At 37.6% G+C, this 18,146-nt stretch overlaps 2 protein-coding genes across 3 annotated transcripts; one reads left to right on the forward strand and one right to left on the reverse strand.

Moving 5' to 3' along the window:
- The first annotated feature begins 2,874 nt into the window (after positions 1 to 2,874).
- On the forward strand, positions 2,875 to 6,786 carry slc25a4 (solute carrier family 25 member 4). Its single transcript, XM_084715272.1, has 4 exons — positions 2,875 to 3,086; positions 4,126 to 4,612; positions 4,701 to 4,841; positions 6,236 to 6,786. Exons 1-4 carry the CDS (start codon positions 2,976 to 2,978, stop codon positions 6,391 to 6,393), a joined length of 897 nt encoding a protein of 298 aa, XP_084571398.1. The 5' UTR covers positions 2,875 to 2,975; the 3' UTR covers positions 6,394 to 6,786.
- An 880-nt stretch (positions 6,787 to 7,666) lies between these two features.
- cfap97 (cilia and flagella associated protein 97) lies at positions 7,667 to 17,275 on the reverse strand. Of its 2 annotated transcripts, XM_084715274.1 has the most exons (5): positions 14,035 to 15,007; positions 12,530 to 12,810; positions 9,657 to 9,819; positions 8,541 to 8,549; positions 7,667 to 8,301 (listed from the first exon to the last, which is right to left on the reverse strand). In XM_084715274.1, the coding sequence occupies exons 1-5, from the start codon at positions 14,978 to 14,980 to the stop codon at positions 8,177 to 8,179; spliced, it is 1,524 nt and encodes a 507-aa protein (XP_084571400.1). In that variant the 5' UTR covers positions 14,981 to 15,007; the 3' UTR covers positions 7,667 to 8,176. The 2 variants fall into 2 exon arrangements, with proteins under 2 accessions (XP_084571400.1, XP_084571399.1); XM_084715273.1 differs by lacking the exon at positions 7,667 to 8,301 and adding an exon at positions 17,084 to 17,275 and having other exon boundaries at positions 8,511 to 9,819.
- Between the last annotated feature and the right edge of the window lie 871 nt (positions 17,276 to 18,146).

The raw sequence follows: 18,146 nt of genomic DNA on the forward strand, positions 1-18,146 counted from the left end.
CCTCACCCCCTCCGTGACCCCTCCCTCAATCCAAGGTTACTGAGCAACGACTTTCCCAAATCTAGATCAGATTTAAATAATAACACAAAAAGACTTTTAACGGCAGTAAACACAGAATTAAAGCCATTTTCCCTGGAAATAATACGCAAAGCAAATTTCCAGACCCAGATGATGTGTAAGCCAACATCCAGTCTCCTCCAACCATGAAAATGGTTACGAGATATTTTAGAGACTAGATATTATTTGGGGGGTTTCTAAAACTCAAGGTTATCTAAAGAAGAAAAGTAAATTATCTCAATAAAACATTAGCTGATAAAACTTTTTGAGTGAGTTTTATAAAAAAGTGAAAATAATAGAAGAGTCAAATTTGCTGATATATAACTCCCTTCAGTCTACATAATTGTTAACAATCATATCACATAATGTGATAACAATCCTACTAAAGAATCTGAGTAGTAGTTTAATTTAGTATCATTTATATTTATAAGTAAGTTGAGTAAAAGTATGTGTGGTAACATTGCAAAAGAAATAATGTCAACTCTTGCTTGCCTAAAAGCAGGTGCAAGCCCCTGTCTGTGTCAGCAAGCACCTGCCTGACTGGAGAGTTCATCGAGATTCTGAATCCCTGACTGAACAGCTCTGAGACTGCAGCCTTGCAGCTGAGCCTGACCTCTGACCTGCTGCTGGGGGCTACTTAAGAATATTTCCCTGCAGGGAAGAAGTAAACTGCTGCATTATTCGTATTGTTGTAGGTGGAGTGTGGAGTAAATGAGGAAAAGCACCTGTTTTACTGGGTACCACAGTTGCACTCTGGGGATGTTAGTGATGCTCTTTACTGTAACCCAGCTCTCTAGTGCCACCCACTGACTGTTCTGGACAACACAACAGAGCAACAGGGAGACAGAAGAACCCCATCAGCATCAGATGAGCTATTACCCCAGTTTACTGTAAGTTTGCATCATTTACATTTAAGCAATAGAGGATACCTTCCCAGTTAAGCGTTATATGTGAATAGTGGGAAAACTATATTTTCTACTCTGTTTTGGATTTCCAACTTTAGTCCTTGAAATCAGGGTGTAATAATGTCCCCTCCTGGCAATTTTAGAGTTTGAGCCAAACCTGTCTTATATGGCACTATAAAATAAAGAATATCATTGCCTTTACAAATATTTTACTGCATTGTAGAAAAGTATTTTTTATTTCACTAAGTTTAGTTTAATTTCACTATGAAATGGCAACCTCTCGTTTCATAATTTAACAATGTGTCTGTGTTGTGTCCTGAATGAGACTCATCTGTCCTATTTGTTTTAATTTTGGGTATATCTTGTTTGTTTTTGCTGTTTTTTTTTCTTTTCCATTGTGATTTGTTGAATATGAAAAATAGCAATACTGGACCTTTAAATCTTGTATGCGATTTTATACATAAAATATTTTAAAAATGAATAAAAAATAGCAGAAAAATAAGCTGTAATATCAAAATAAACCAAATTATTTCCTAAGAATTAGTGAGGTGATGGTGATAGCAGCACAAAACCCCAGGCAACTCCTGGGGAACCCGCACAGTTAAACAGCACCACCAAGTGGTCATGAGGTAGCAGTCACAGGCCTGAAGAGAACTTTTTTCAACTTTTTTTTAATTTACATTCGACACTGATATAAAGATTTGGAGATGCATTTTGATTTTGTTTTTTGTTTTTTTGTTTTTTCAATGTGTCTAGCAATGTATTAACACAATATTGCATGTAGATTGATGATTGAAAGCACTGTAAAGTTTTGTAGTTATATGAATGAAGTAAATCTGAAATCCAAACCACACACTGGTGGACTGTGAGCTGTAGTACGTTATGTCCAACGTCTCTTCAGACACCTTGGCTTCGTTTTGGATCATATTGCTCTGGATCATGTTTCCTTTTCAAGTCAGATCTGCAAGCACGCCGCACACTTCTGACGCCACATATCAAGTCAACTATATTTACATTTCCGGTACGACATTTCACAATAAAATTTATCAAAACCATGTTGATGCTTTTTGGGGTCTTGGCTGCGACTTATTTTGAAAGAAAAAACTCTCTTTTCCGTTCTTACTGGGTTTACTAGAACTGCGGTTTCCAACAGGTGCCAAAACTGAATGTGCAGCAAAACTGTCAGTGAGCTGAGAGGGAAAAGGCCAAAAATAAAACGAAATAAAACTAAAGCAAGTTGTGGGAGATGATTTATCTGAATTCATTGTTTTCTTATTTCCTCTTCATTGGAAAAAAAAGTCCCCCATCCATTCGACATCTGACCCAGACAAGGATGCATTTTTGGTTTTAGTTTCAGTGATATCTCCCCTGGTCTAATGAAGAAGCTTTAATTTTCCATTGTCAGTAAATCAAACCCATGTTCATGTATGAAAAATGATGAGATGAAGGTGTGTGAATCTCTGTACTTGTCAGGGCCACACTACACCTGTGCTGTCAAATGTTAAAATGGTCTAGTCTCTGTAGTATAAAGTGTCCCACAGTTATTCCCATTTAAGATACACTAGAACAGAACTCCCTTCTTCATTTTAAAGCTTCTAGAAAGTCAAGTGACCTCCGAGTTTATGTTTAGACTGGGGATGAAAAGGCTGTTAACAGCAGGATTTAAGGTGAAAGACGTTACTATGATCAGGATTAGATTGGATTACATATAAATCTGTGTTTTGATAATAAGCAAATTACACATATTGTGTCCTTTAAATGTCCCCGGCTTGGCAAACCCTTGACTTCAGAAAACATGGCGCACGTCTTGAACTTCAACCTCGGATATTTATTTAGCCTCGTTTAACTGTTCGACAAAATGCAAATCCATCACTCGAAATTCTCGCGATAAATGGAGCAGATATATTAGGACAGATGGGGGGGTCTCCGGCCACTTGGAGGGGCGTTGGGTTTCCTTGAGGACGTTGGTGAGGTTTGAAACAGTCAGGGGGTCTCAAATCTGCAGAACCAACCATGTCGGACGCGGTGGTTAGTTTCTTGAAGGACTTTTTGGCGGGTGGTGTCGCCGCTGCCATCTCCAAAACAGCTGTCGCTCCCATTGAGAGAGTCAAGTTGTTGCTGCAGGTAAAATAATTGAGGCAGATGTTGCGCAAAAGATGGCCGCATGTTCGCTTGCTTTGTGCGTAAAGTGTGCGTAAATGTTGGATTACTGATAAACCAAACACTAAAATGTAAAACTACATTAGTTAAGATAAGAAAGTTCTTTTTAAGAGAAGAAAAGTTCAACGTGTGCTATATGTAATGTCATATATGTAGTGCGTAATGTCAAAGGGCACGTGAGAGGTCCTGTGTCAAAGTGTAGATGGTTTTACGCACTGAACTTTGCAGCGTTGCTGCTATGATGGCGATGATGACAACCCCAATTAATATGTGCGATCAATTAAAAGGCCATAATCCTAAATTATGAGCTGTTGTTAGGTTTATTTAGTTAATTATTACTTCAATATGGCAGATGAGCTCAGTAATATTCAGTGAAATTGAATGGCTAAATTTAACCTGGAGTATGTAATCTAATACACAGCTGATTCTCAAGTGACAGGAGTGTGCGCTGCTGGGCCTACAACTACACACAGTACTGTCTGACTGGAAATTATTCAACAAAATAAATACTAAATACAATAAGTTATTAAAATACAAAACAATATCTCTGCTGTTAATAGAAAAAGAAGCATTCCTTTACACAAAGTATTACTGGATAATGAAAATCATATTCTGGATAACTGTATGCATCTTTTGTTATTCAAATATGTTTTATTGAGCCAAGAAAGTTAGGCTTACAGTATAGTATTGTGCCAATGATCGTTTTCATAATATGAAAGAACTATACAATTATTTTGATGTACATTGACAGATCTCAAGCAGATTATATAAAATTATATGGACTGTGTTTAGTATGAAAAAAATAAAAAGGAAAGGAGAAATTTTCAAAATAAAGTAATAATAATTAAATTAAAATTGACATAGATAAAATAAATGTGTATTTAAAATTCGAAATAAATAAACGAACAAAGGAGAAAATATTAACCTCAATCTAAATATGTGTAATTTTAATCTTTTTTTTCTTTTTTCTTTTTTTTTTTTTTTTTACTGTGTTTGCCTGTAGGTCCAGCATGCCAGCAAACAGATCACCGCAGATAAACAGTACAAGGGCATCATTGACTGTGTGGTGAGGATCCCAAAGGAGCAGGGAATTATTTCCTTCTGGAGAGGCAACCTGGCCAACGTGATCCGTTACTTCCCCACCCAAGCTCTCAACTTTGCCTTCAAAGACAAGTACAAGAAGATCTTCCTCGGTGGCGTGGATCAAAAAACACAGTTCTGGCGCTACTTCGCAGGTAATCTTGCATCTGGCGGTGCCGCTGGTGCCACTTCGCTCTGCTTTGTCTACCCTCTGGACTTCGCCAGAACAAGACTCGCTGCCGACATCGGCAAGGGCGCAGCTGAGAGAGAGTTCACCGGTCTTGGAAACTGCATCACCAAGATCTTCAAAAGCGATGGCATCAAGGGTCTGTACCTGGGCTTCAACGTGTCAGTGCAGGGTATCATCATCTACAGAGCGGCCTACTTTGGGTGCTTCGACACAGCTAAAGGTGCGCACGCCGGCTCAATCTGCTTATATCGTGTTTTAATGTAGTTTATGCGCATTTTAACGCCTGGTTTAATCCCTCCCTCATACAGGTATGCTGCCAGATCCAAAGAACACGCACATCGTCGTCAGCTGGATGATCGCCCAGACTGTCACCGCCGCAGCTGGTATCATCTCATATCCCTTCGACACCGTCAGACGTCGTATGATGATGCAGTCTGGACGCAAAGGAGGTGAGCGTCTCTTAATCGTGAATCTATGTCCCTGTAGTGATGGAAATGATTTATTTGGCACAATTACACATTTTACGCGTTCATTCATGCAGGGGCGTGTCTAGACTTTTTTTGATCGGGGTGGCCCAGGTGGAGCACTGACTATGGGCCCAGTCACATAATTGGAGTCCTTTCTTCTTATCAAATTCACCTTGGGTGAACTCTGAGAACCAATAGGAGACATGTCGCAAATTCAGGTTGCAAATTCATGGCCAATCCCCTTAAGCCACATACATGTGCCTTAAGCCTGGTACACAAATTAAAGGATATGGTTACAAATTTGTGTCCACTCTTCCTGCCAAGTTCAACTATAGTGAAGCGGACAGGAGTCACAGCTTAGCCATTCCGATAAAGCTTCTATACATTATTCTTAAAGTTCTTGAAAGGAAATTGTACCTCTTTTCTCAGACTGTGAGATTCCTCAATTCATCCTCAGCATTCCTTCATGCTGCAAAATATTTTTATTTTTATGATTTATTATTTATTCACCCATTTGCTGCATATACACAGTAAAAATGTTGAGAAACTAACAATTTCATTTCAACTACTTTCACTAGTTTTTTGAGTTTTGAATCAAATTCAAACTCTATATTGAAATAAACCAAACAAAGTTTTACCAACTTACAAGCTTTTTTGAGACAATTTACTTAATCTTTGAGTCTGAGAAATCACTACTAATACTTTGTAGTTTAAGACCTATTCATAGTGAGTTGTGAACCTGATCTGTCATTATTTGGATGCTTGAAAATCAAATGGTTGCAATTAAAAATCTCAATAGTTTCTGAAATACATTTTTTTGAAGTTTCTAAAACTCAAAGACTCATGTTTTAAGAAGAAAAATAAATTTCAGCAAAATCATTAGTTGGTAAATGTTTTTCATAACTTTAGAGTTAGATGAAAAATCTAAAAAAAACTATTTAAGTAAGTTGCCTTTAAGTTTTGTTAAGTTTTTTGTTTTTACAGCTTAGTTTTGTGTGCATGGTTATTGTCTTTGTGAGTATCATGAAGGGAACTCCAACTAACATCCTGCAATCCTGTGTTGCAAAATGATCCATAAAGTAAAATTAATCTAAAAAAAAATTGAAAGTAGGCTACATACAAAAACAAACAAACAAAAAACACAATGCACATTTAAAAATACTTGTCAAACAGTTGGCTCAAACTAAGATCCTGCCTCTCACTGGACAGATAGCCAATCATACTTGAGGATAATGAAGTAGCATTTGGGGTGGCCAATCAGATTTCAGCGGTGGCGAGCGTTCCCCTCACTAGAAACACCCCTGTGCATGTACTGATGGGCATTATGCATCACCATCCAAGTTTCCGTCACCATTTTTGTGTCTCCATCCCCGCAGCTGACATCATGTACAAGGGCACAATCGACTGCTGGAGGAAGATCCTCAAGGATGAGGGAGCAAAAGCCTTCTTCAAGGGTGCCTGGTCCAATGTGATCAGAGGCATGGGTGGTGCCTTCGTGTTGGTGCTGTATGATGAGATCAAGAAGTTCACATAAAATAAACTTTCTCATCTCCTCCGAGTCCCCAGGGAAACCCTTCACTTTATTTAAGTCTTAATTCTTGTGATAGAGTGATAACAGCTTGTGGTGAATGAGTTACAGTGTGGGCATGTACTCTCTTGCGACATGCAGCCTGGGACAGGTAGGTATCTGTATATATCCCATCTACGACGTGTCAAAAGGCACCAAGTCTCTCGGTCTGACGAAGTCGAGCCGGTGTTTCAGTGGAGATGATGATGATGATGCAAAGGATGACATCACCACCCATGTTAGAGTCAGTATGTAAAGCTGTAGCTGAGGCCCCATGTGTTGTTACGTTGTGACCACTCTGACCCATGTGTCCCACCTCACACATTATTTTATTAAGAATAAAGATTTATTAGTCCATTATTATCCATTATCAGTCTTTTTGATGTATGTCCCGTTGTCATGGCAACCTGTCTTCTGCAGCTAATTGGGCCATTTTCACAGCAGATATTATATCCATTATATTCAAGTGTCCCAGTAAGTCATTACAGTGTGACAGTGAGCCAGAATGCCCAACAAAAGGACCCAGAAACTGAGGCAGCGACATGGAATTCAGCCATCATTCATTTTGCTATTCACACATTTTTCCTACTGTGACATGCATGTCTTCATGTCTTCAACACAATGCAGTCAAAATACAGTACAGGTGCAATGATTAGTTCATTATGAATTGATTACCAAATTAATCTGCGACAACTTTAATAATCAATTCATTGGTTTGAATATTTTTTTTTAAAGAAAACACATCATAATCAAAATTCTCTGACTGCAGCTTCATAAATGTGGATATTTTCTGGTTTCTTTACTCCTCTAAGACAGTGAACTGAATACCTCTGTCATCTTGGGCTTTGGGAAACACTGAACATTTACATTTAATAGACTAAACAACTAATCAGTTGATTAAGAAAATAACCAACATATTAATTAAAAGAACAACCAGTGACTGCACATTGATTTTCACCTGAGGTAGATGCCTCCATAAAGAAGCTGAGAGGCTCCTACCACAGTATTTATGATTTTGGAACCTTTTTAAATGTTGAAAACATTAAAGTAGACATAGTATAATGAACCCTACCAATCCAATCTAACCAAAAAGATATTGTTTGTACCAATTGTAGCATGTGTTTCAATGGGCATGGGTATTTGAGAAGAGAAGAGATCAGATAAAGATTTTCTGTCTACAATTCCACCATTTTAAGTTAAAAAAAATAGCACAGTGCTAACCGCTGGAACAAGCAGCTTTATTTTCAAATGAACAGAATATAGAACACCACAATAATATTTTAAATATATGTTTTTTTTTAATTGTTTAAAAACATAATTCTCAATGGCATCATAAATTGTACAAATGTGAAAAAAACAACAAAACCAAAAAAATGCAGATGTAATGAAAACATCAATCACTGAGATAGTAAACAATGAATTGTTTATGTCTTTATGGCTGTTGAAGTGTGGTAGAGTACAGTATTTCCTACAAAAATACAGCTTGCTAAGTGGTGTGAAGAGTTACTGCAGTTTTCAGAAGCCACATTTGAACTACTTATTCATTGCATTACAATAGCTCCGAGTAAACGGCGGGAAAAAGTGCATATTTCTATAATTGATAAGCATGACAACAATACACTGAATAACTGTTTCAGATCTTTCATGTTTTGTGCCCTCCAAACTGAACATTTTGTGATGAACGGATACCAATAGATTGCAAGAAAGGGAACCAGCGATGTGTTTCTTCGGAGATAAGATATCTGTCTTCTCAGCACCAGGCTGGCCGGGCTGCACTCAGTTTTTTTGACCTTGGTACGGGTGTGTTGCCAGAGTCACTGGTGGTGGAGACTGCTCTGGAGTTATGGTGGGCAGCACTGACCGACCTGGGACCTTCTGGCGTGGACAACAGAGAAATATTTTCTGATTACAGATTTAGCACTTAATAATCAAACTAGAAACCAAATATACCTTTTGAACTGTTATTCCAGTTTTCTATTGAGAAGAAAATACAACTGACCAATAATATCTGAACATTTCAGCACACATAAGCACAATTTAGTTTACTGGAGCTGATAAAGCAACTGCTTCTACTGTTAACAAATTATTTAAAAATGAGTTGAAATCAAAAAGGCCTTTTAATCCTTTCAAATCACTTCCCCCATCATTTGTGCATCTATTTAACAACGTATGCCAAAAACAAAAAAACAAAAACAAAATCAGAGTTTTTGTATTCTTGTTTCAAAATCGAATGTTTTCTTCCTCTAAAACAAAATATGCCATGTGCTTATGTAGGCTTGAACCAAGCAATTTCAACCAACACTATCAAGACATCCACTCATCAGGCAGTCATCAGCTTTTGGCTGCACAGAGCTCATTAGTTAGCTGCAGGTTCATTAGTTTGCTAGTGAACAACAGAATGGTATGCTGAGTTATGACAAATCTAGTTCCTCCAAACGTTATGCCCTGCCTGCCTATTCTGTTTCACTCAGAAATACATCATGATACCTAGATACTCTCGAAATGCCATTTCATGTGGACTTAAAGGTTTGCCTCTTGATCCTAGCAAGGACTAAAAGTTTACTCAACTTGACAGCAATTATGAAAAAACACTTAAACATTTAACTAGAAAAATAATATTAATACTGTTCAGTCAGTACATTAATTTCAATAAACATGACAAAAGTTTATGACATAATATGACAAGAGGGACACCCATAAATTAATGGGTGGGTCTTACCAGTGTCAGTCATCCACAGCTGCCTTTGACAGTCTGAGAGTCTTCTTTTGTTAATTAAATCTCTGCAGCCATCTGATGGCAGCAGGTCAGACATGCGATAAATCTGCAGCACTCAGTCTGAGAGGAGCAGTGTAAAGCGGTGCCACATGCTGATTCTTCTTTGTTTTCCTTCCTTGAATCATCACATGCAAACAGCACCAGCTACGAAATGACACATTTCTGCTGATGTGAACCTGCACTTGTGGAACCAGTGAGGACTGGGTGCACTGGTGCTTTTACACTGTGCAGCGACCTCACAGGTTGTCTCAAAAAGATAATCCACATCTCCCGGCCCAATGTGAAATATGTAAATGGGTGGAGAGATTGTTTCAATAATATGACCAAGAAGGCACACACTTGCCATTCATTACCCTTCTAAAATGTTTGGCTTGATCTTGTATAAACTAGTATTTAACATCATACTGGTAGGGTATCAAAACTACCTAAAAACATATAAGTGTAATTTGTCTACCTGAGGGTGTCTTGCTGGTTGACCTCCCCTTCTTTGTGGTGGACATAGATACGTGGTATGAAGGACCTCCCAGGTATCCAACTTGCCGCTGGTAGTCTGCCAGTTGGTCTGAGCGCTTTAGGCCAGCAGTAGGCTTGACGGATTCCAGCTTCTTCAAGAAAGCCTGAAAGGAACACAATGACACTTTTTACCTGGTAAGTAATTATTAAAAACATACTGTGCCCAGAGGTTCCAAAAATTTTTCAACTCGAGACCCAAAAGATAAATTTGGTGTCTCAGCAGGACCCACACTTACAAAATTATTTCATGAATTGCCATTCCATTTACATTTATAAACATCTGATAAAGAACACAGCAAATTATGACCGTATATGAAAGGTATTTATTTTCATTATACATACGTACATAACATCAATAATCAAGTTGATGCCGGTGTTGGCTCACATTTCCTGTCATGCCTGGATTGAGTACTTAAGTTTGCTGTTTTATGTTCCAAAATGCAAATATTACTTTTTTGTGTTTGTGTCTGTTCAGAGTACGATGGCTTATTTTGGTAGTCAAATTGTTGTTTTTGTGCTGGTTTATAGTTTAAACCATTAGCAAGACAGCTGTTACATTTCTTGACCCCAGCTGTATTTTGTAACCATATTTGAGAATTTTTGTCCCCTGTGTTGAATATCATTAGGGTTGACATTGCTGAGAGATGCTTCCTGCCTCTCAATCTGTGCTGCCTGCCTCAATATAACTAATTAAACTAACCAAAGTAAGTAAAAGTATTTGACTCAGAAATTAAGCACACAGTCCCCATTCCACAAATGCCAATTAGAATATGAAAATAGAAACATATCTGGTACTTCACAGCAAACACAACCAAACACCATGAGGCAAAACAGTGTAGGCAAGTGGCTGAATGTCATACATGCAGTCACACTCCCACACGCATGCTGTGCAGAAAACGCTCAGTAAGCTAAAACTCCACATGAAGCAACACAGCGAGCAAAGAGCTCAAGAGACTGTTCTACTGAAGTTCACAAGTCCTCCACAGGTCATAAAAAGACACTGCAGGCTTCTATTTGCAGTCAGATTGGTGGCCATCTCCTGCAATTCCAACGCATAAACAATGTGAAATATCTTCAGACTCAATCCATCCCTCAATATTAATCTTACTTCTTTGATAGAACATTGATATTTTATGTGTGATTGACCAATCTTGAAATACACAGAACTAGTTCCTCTAGTGCAGGACAAATGGGGTGTCTTACATGGGTGATGTGTGGGGTGGATACACTGATCACACGGCAGATTCAGTTACTTCACTCTAAGAATAGAGGAGCCACAGAAAAGCACCCTCAATGTAGAGAGATGGACTGGAGAAAGAACTATCTGTCCTCAAAATGTCTAGAAATCTCTCCCTCATAAAAACAACAATCAGGATTAATGTAAGCTCTCTAATCAGCAGTAATACCAAACATTATGTGACAAAGTCAGTGAAGAAAATAATGTTAACACTTAAAACACCTGTCAGAGGAGACAATTATGCTCTGCCAGCTGCCAATTATAATTCCCTGACTCATTTTCAGTGAGTGCTTTAAGTCTCACCTTGGGTTTCTATCACACAAGTGGTCAAGCAGAGTTAATATATGGGGTGAGAGGCTAAAGCTGCAGATGCCGAACTCTCTTATAATGTCACTTTGTGGCGCAGCTGCAGGCCTGCCACCTGCTGCTGTCTGTCCATGTCCATCTGTGTCGGCTTTCAGGGGTGGCTCTCTTATTCTGACACCAACTAACTGGAACCTATCAAACTACTATCTTTGATAGGTCTTTGATTGTCTTTTACAATTATAAGCAAAATAACAGAAAATCACAAACAGTACAATAATATGTTAATAAATTCAATCATTGTGACAGTTATGACTGATTACTTCAAACTACTTAACCTGCAATTCCTCCAAAATTATATTCTGGTTGATTAAAACCATTTACAGGCAGATTTGATTAAAATGCATTAGTATGTGACACACTGACATGCAGATATTTTAGAGAAAATCACTGATGCAGAATAGTGTAATGGATCAAGACAACCAGGGGTTAAAATGGGATTTGTTATGTGGGAGCGCTCTACAGTGTTCTGATTGCCGTGTGTGTGTGCACAAAATCTGATCGATATCATTTTACAAACTTTGAATAAAATATAACAAGGTGAGGCAACCCTCTGCTTTGAGCAATAGAACGCTAATCAGAGTCTTTCTGGATGCTGTGATACTGATACTGTGCAAACTCATTCTGCAAAATAATAAAATCTTTGCTGTTGCAAACTATTTTATTCTAAAAAAAACAATTTTGTAAATTCAAAACATTATTTAAAGGGACAGTTTATCCCAAAAACAGAAATACATATTTTTTTCCCTGGCTTGTAGTGCTATTATCCATCTAGATTTTTGGACATATCATCTGTGGAGATTTCGCCCTTCTCTCCAGTATAATGGGACTAAATAGCACTCGGCTTGTTGTCTACATTAAACTGCTCACAAAAAGGTCTGTGGATTATCTTGAGTAACTGGGTTATGACTTTGGGAAAGAGACAATGGTTTTGAATTTTTCAAATGTATGTGGAGATACTATATTACTATACTACTATAGTAGAGATAAAACTGTGGTGTCATAGAAACAACAATAAACAGTTGTACAGTATAATCCATTGACAGACCAAGAAATGAGAATATTCAAAGAGCGACTTGGACTCAGATGGTATACTGCTTGGGCATTACAGCTAATGAACCATAAACCTAAAGCAGAGATTTACAGTGACAGGGATCCCCGTATTTATTCTAAGATTTAAATGAGCACCGATCCATACAGGAGGCCAAACTCACCAGGTTCTCCCTCTCGATGCGTTGCTGTTCCCGCTGCCTGTTGAGTGCGCTGTGAGAGACGCGAACGAGTGGTGAGTTACCGGCTACACGGGTTTTCTTCCCCGTTGTACTTCCTGGTCTGGGTCTCGGAGAAAGGCGTGAAAGCTCCCGAAGAAGTCGCTGGTTCTCACAATCGATGGCTCGGACCTCATCATTGGTGAAGGAGTAGTTCTTCCTGTTTCTCCCTCCAGGACAGCGGAAGACCGGTTTTGCTCCAGACTGACTCTCTGAACTGAGAGAACCTGATGAGTGAAACGGATACTTGTTAGAGTATCTTTAATCTGTTTTTTAAAAGGGTTTCACTGTGATTTATGTAAGGCAAGGCCAGGCATTCATACACAAGTCAATTCAAGGTGCTTTATAAGAACTTGAAAATACATTAAAATAAAAACATTAAAGGAACATTAAAACAAAAGCTAAAAGCAAGACAATAAATAGTTTAAAACATTACAGAAAATGCATCTAAAAAGCAAACATAAAGCAAAAGCAATGTAATGTTTAAATGGTTCTTTGACTTGAGAGTGAACCAAGTGTGGTGGGTTTCTTTGTTTACAGATTTCCATTAAAACACGAGAAAAACTAAACATACAAAATTTAAAAAAATACCATACCTGATATTGCAACTGTTTACATTTTGCATGAACATTCCTGGATAAGTGAAATGAAAACTTGATTTTGTATTAGGGATGCGACGATATACTCTTATTGACGATGGCCTTGTATTGCAATAACACTGTTACTGTGAAAAATTTATATCGTGACAGCTCTGTTTTGTAGGTTTAATTATTTTTTTTATTTGTCAGAACATGTTGCAGTGTAATATTCAACATGGTCTATAGCAAGAATTTTTTATATGAATGTTTGTTGGAAAGAAAGATGGCCTGTTGCTATGTAGTATGTGTACGTAGTAGATGTGTATAAACCTACATTACAAATATAGTGTCTCATTATAGTCTAGAGTCTTATGTGAACCACGAGGTCAAAAATCTCTGTGTTCAGCTACATAACCTTAAGTCCATTAATGTCTTATTGCTCATTATATGATGATTATTAGGGCTGCAAGTGATGATTATTTTCATTGTTAGGCAATCTGTCGATTATTTTCTCATTTATTCTATGAGTTGTTTGGTCTATAAAACACGAGAAAATGCTTAAAAATGTAGATCACTGTTTCCCAAAGCCGAAAGTGATATCGTCATACGTTCTAACCAAAATGGAAAGATATTCAGTTTTCTTTCATGGACGATTAACCAAAAGGGCTACACTTCTTTAGTAAAATTCCTCAAAATTTCTTATGAGTTCTTCTAGATGGATGAATATAAAAAAACCTGAGCTGTGTATTTGAAAGGGAACTCTTTTTGTAGCAGTTTTTATTTACTGAGGTTGGGACAGAGGACAAAGTTTTTTGTTTACAATGTTATGTTATACTAAGGAAGATATTGTATAATTTAAAAGGTTTTACTCACACTCATCGACATCTTGATCTGAGTCTTCCTCTTGATGTGTGTTGCTAAGGCCACTGGAGGGCGCACTCTCCTCCTGCTGCTGCTCTTTAAGGCTTCCCTCCTCAGCCTCTGTGTGGTTCAGGTCCAATGACTGCAGAGGGCTGCAGTCAGGAGAGGAGAGGGGGCTCACATCTGTTACTGTATCATCTGACTCCTCTGTATGGTTGGCAGGCGCATCCCGAGATACTGCTGAGCCCACTTGGGTCTTCCTCACTCCAGGGGATAAAGAAGATTTGTTGGGCTTGGGAAGGGTGGGGGAATCCAAACTACTTCTCCCGCTGCTACTGCTACAGGAGTTCTCTGAGTCTGCGTCTATGCTGGCCTCGGTTGAAGAGGGGGATGGACTACGAGTGCGCCGATTTCTTATCCGTTTTTTAGGAGATTGTTTATTTCTCCCCTTAAAGTATTTGGCATTGGATGGTAATGCTTCGTCTTCAGACTCATTTGGACTCTGGCTGTACACATCCTTATCATCTACCTCTCTGGACAAAGTCATAAATGTTCTATTGGGCCCTTTAGAGTGCAAATTAGAGTCTTCATCACTGTCACTATAATTATTGATGACTTTATCTGACGTGTGGGAAAGAGAGGACACACTGGACGCGCTGCTCCTCTCCTCCTCCTCCTTTGATTGATGGCTGTTTTCTTTCCTTTCTGCTCTGCTGCTACTGTTTTTCTCCAGTGGCTTCAAGTGTTTGTTTGTCCCATCTGTCCTTGGAGACCAATCACCTTTTCTATTTTCGGTCTGTTTTACATGTAGCCTCTCATCTGCTGGTGTACTTTCCTTTTTAGCCTTCAAATCTTTCTCCATTTTTTTCCCTCCATCTCTGCTGAAGCTGCTATCATCACAGTCACTGTCGAAAAATGAATGGTCCACTTCACCTTCCAGATCACTGGGATTGAACATGGCAGTCTCTCCCAACAACCACTGAACCTATAAGACAGTTTAAGACATTACATAATAAAAGATTAAAGATTTACAACTAATTATACTTGACATTACAGCGCAATAATTTTCCAATGAATTCCTTCATCCATGTCTCTTTTAGGGCTGCAACTAACTATTATTTCCACTGTAGATCAATTTATCAATCAATTTATCAATAGCTCAAAACATGGGGAGCACATGCTCTACATGTTTGGACCTTGTTTCTATAACAATTATTTTAATTATCAATCAATCTGTTGATAATTTTCTGTATTAATCAATTAGTTGTTTGGTCAATAAAATCATGATAAATATTGATCAGTGTTTCCCAAGGGCCAAGATGACATCCTCAAATGTCTTTTGTCCACAACTCAAAGATATTCAGGTTACTGTCAGCAAGGAGTAAAGAAACCAGAAAATATTCACATTTAAGAAGCCGAAATCAGAGAATTTAAACTTTTTTCCCTACAAAATTACTCAAACCAATTAATCAATTATCAAAATTGTTGGTGATTGATTTAATAAGCCATTCATCAGTAAACTGTTGCAGCTCTTATCTCCTTCAAGCTTTAAATGCTAGTAGCAGGAAGAGTTAATGGCTACCATTACTTAGTGATGATGAGGATGGTGATAATGATACGGTAAGGGTGACAACCATGTTTTGTTTTGTTTAGAATTTTTTAAATTGAGGTGCAGTATGTTGATTATGATGACAATACTGTGACAGTGACAATTATGCTTTTTTAAATTGAGATGTAGTTTACTGTACTGTAATGTTGACCTTCATGGTGATGCTAATGTACAGAATTTTAGAGATGAGTCAAGTTCTGTTGATGCTCACTCCACTGATAATACTTACTGGTAATAGTTAATGTTTATAATATTATTATAAGTTATTAGCCTGCTCCTGAGACGCTTGAGTGACTCACTGTTCCTTGGTGTAGGCCTAGGCTGAGTCACCCTGTGCACTATTTATGTCATCTGCTTTGTGTTTCTGTTATGTTGTGTGGTTTTTTTTTTTTTTACATTTTGCTAATGTGTTTTATGTCTTCTGCAGCAGAAATGCCTACTGGAACAAATAAACAGAACTAAATTGAAAATTGTTTAAGTTCTGTAATCCATTCAGGGTGCAAATCTGTGAAAGTCTTCATTTTGAGATATTACCATCATGAGCTGTCGATTCATAATAACCTGCAATACCACACAAAATAATATAACATTGGCAGAATTGTAATCATATTTGGTGTATGTGTTTTCTGTGAAGGATTAGAGGTATAGGTATTGTGAAGGATTACACATTTCAAGCAGGTTTCAGAAATGTAATAATTAATTGGCAAACTATAAAGGCATTAATCGAAATCGTCAATGGCTGCAGTAAATATATCTTTAAATATAAAACTCTGTGAGATGCAATGTTCAGCAAAAAATGTAGTACATAATGTGTAGTTAAGGAGCTAGAACTTGCTAATACATTAGCATGGTCCTTTAAGGTAATTATGTTAAATTCAAAAAGTATTCAATGGCAAAATTACAAATAGATCCAACTGTAACGAGCTTAGCATTACAGTCAAATTCAGCATGAGAAATTTATGTTTTAGTAAAGAAAGGACAAAACACATCAATAAACATCAGCACTTGAGTCCATCATGTAAATATGTCAGATTTAGCCACACAGGTTCATTGTCATCTGCAATCCCTTGCACGCTGATGGCATATAAAACATGAAAACGCCCGTACACACAAGTAGCTTAAACATGACACACAACATAATAGAAAACATACTCTAAAAGCACATAAGCACAGAAAAATCGCAGACAATTAGCTAGCAAAACAGTGAGTTAACCACTACTCTAGATTATGACAGCACGTTTGACTGTCTAGTAACCACTAGTTTTGGACAAACCAGACATGGCACGGTCAGTATACGCCTAATATACCTACCTTAAACCATCTATACACAACCAAGACAAAGCATGTTAAAAATTTTGAACGAATAATGCTCAGCTTGTTAGCTAACAGAGGAAGCTAGCTTAACTGGCAACTAGGTTAGCTAACTTTAGCTTCATGGCAACGACATCTTACCTGTCGAAGGGTGGCACGATAATGAATGTTTCAGAACAGGAGCAGCTGCACGTACTTCTTTAGCGAAGATATTTTTTTCTGTTAAGAAGAAATGAAACCTTCATTGAGCAAAAATCCTCGTTAGTTGGTTACAGCTGGCTGCTGCTGTGAGCGTGACATGGTGCCTAGTAACTATGGAACGTCACTTCCCTAGCAACGGTTGCTGTGCTGGCTCCACAGTAGTCTCGTGTGTCAACCGCTAGATATCAGATTAGTTTATAATAATTGAAGAAAAAAAATAAGTGGGGAGAAAATAATTTGGAATAAAATAAATGACATCAAAATCAAAACACTAAAAATATAAAAGAATGTCCAGTTGATAATAATACACACATCAGAGTCTATATTGAAAATCCACCAGTTAAAAACAACAAATCCAAAATCCAGGAAGATTATTATTTTTTCCTTCTCTTCTCTCCTTCCTCTGTTCTTTTCACAGTTTTACCTCAAGACCTCACCAAAAAACATTCATCCAAGAAAGAAATGTAGTTCAAAGCTGTGCAAATGCTAAGTGGACCTATTTCCAAGTCTATTTCCAAGGTCAAGCGTTTCAAATAAGATTTGATTTTTCAATAAGATTTATGAAACTTTTTTTTTTTTTATTATTTAAATCTTACAAAATGTTTAAAGCAGTAAATACATTTGTGATATTGAGCTTGAATCACTTTTGCAATGTAGACTATTTGGCACAGAGGTTACAAGTTACTCTGTTTGGGGCTCATTTTATTAAGTATAATATAAATCCGGGTGTTCTTTCTAGAAAGTGTGTAATGTTGGAGTTAATTTCACATATAGTTGCCCAACAAGAAAAGTTGACATAGCTTTCATTAAAATATTATGAGTGAGTTTGGTGAGTAAGCTTATGTAAGTGCGTTTTTCTGTTTTTGTTAGCATTTTTCTATTAAGTGAGTTATACGTATTCTTTTTTTTTTTTTTTTTGACAGATTCTAAGGTCACAGGCATCAACATATTAATGCAATCTGGCTGCTGAGTGGCTTGCCAGCACCATATACACAGTGCATTA

This window comes from Lutjanus erythropterus, chromosome 3 (assembly GCF_056507025.1).
Source record: "Lutjanus erythropterus isolate fLutEry1 chromosome 3, fLutEry1.hap2, whole genome shotgun sequence".
NCBI lineage: Eukaryota > Metazoa > Chordata > Actinopteri > Lutjaniformes > Lutjanidae > Lutjanus > Lutjanus erythropterus.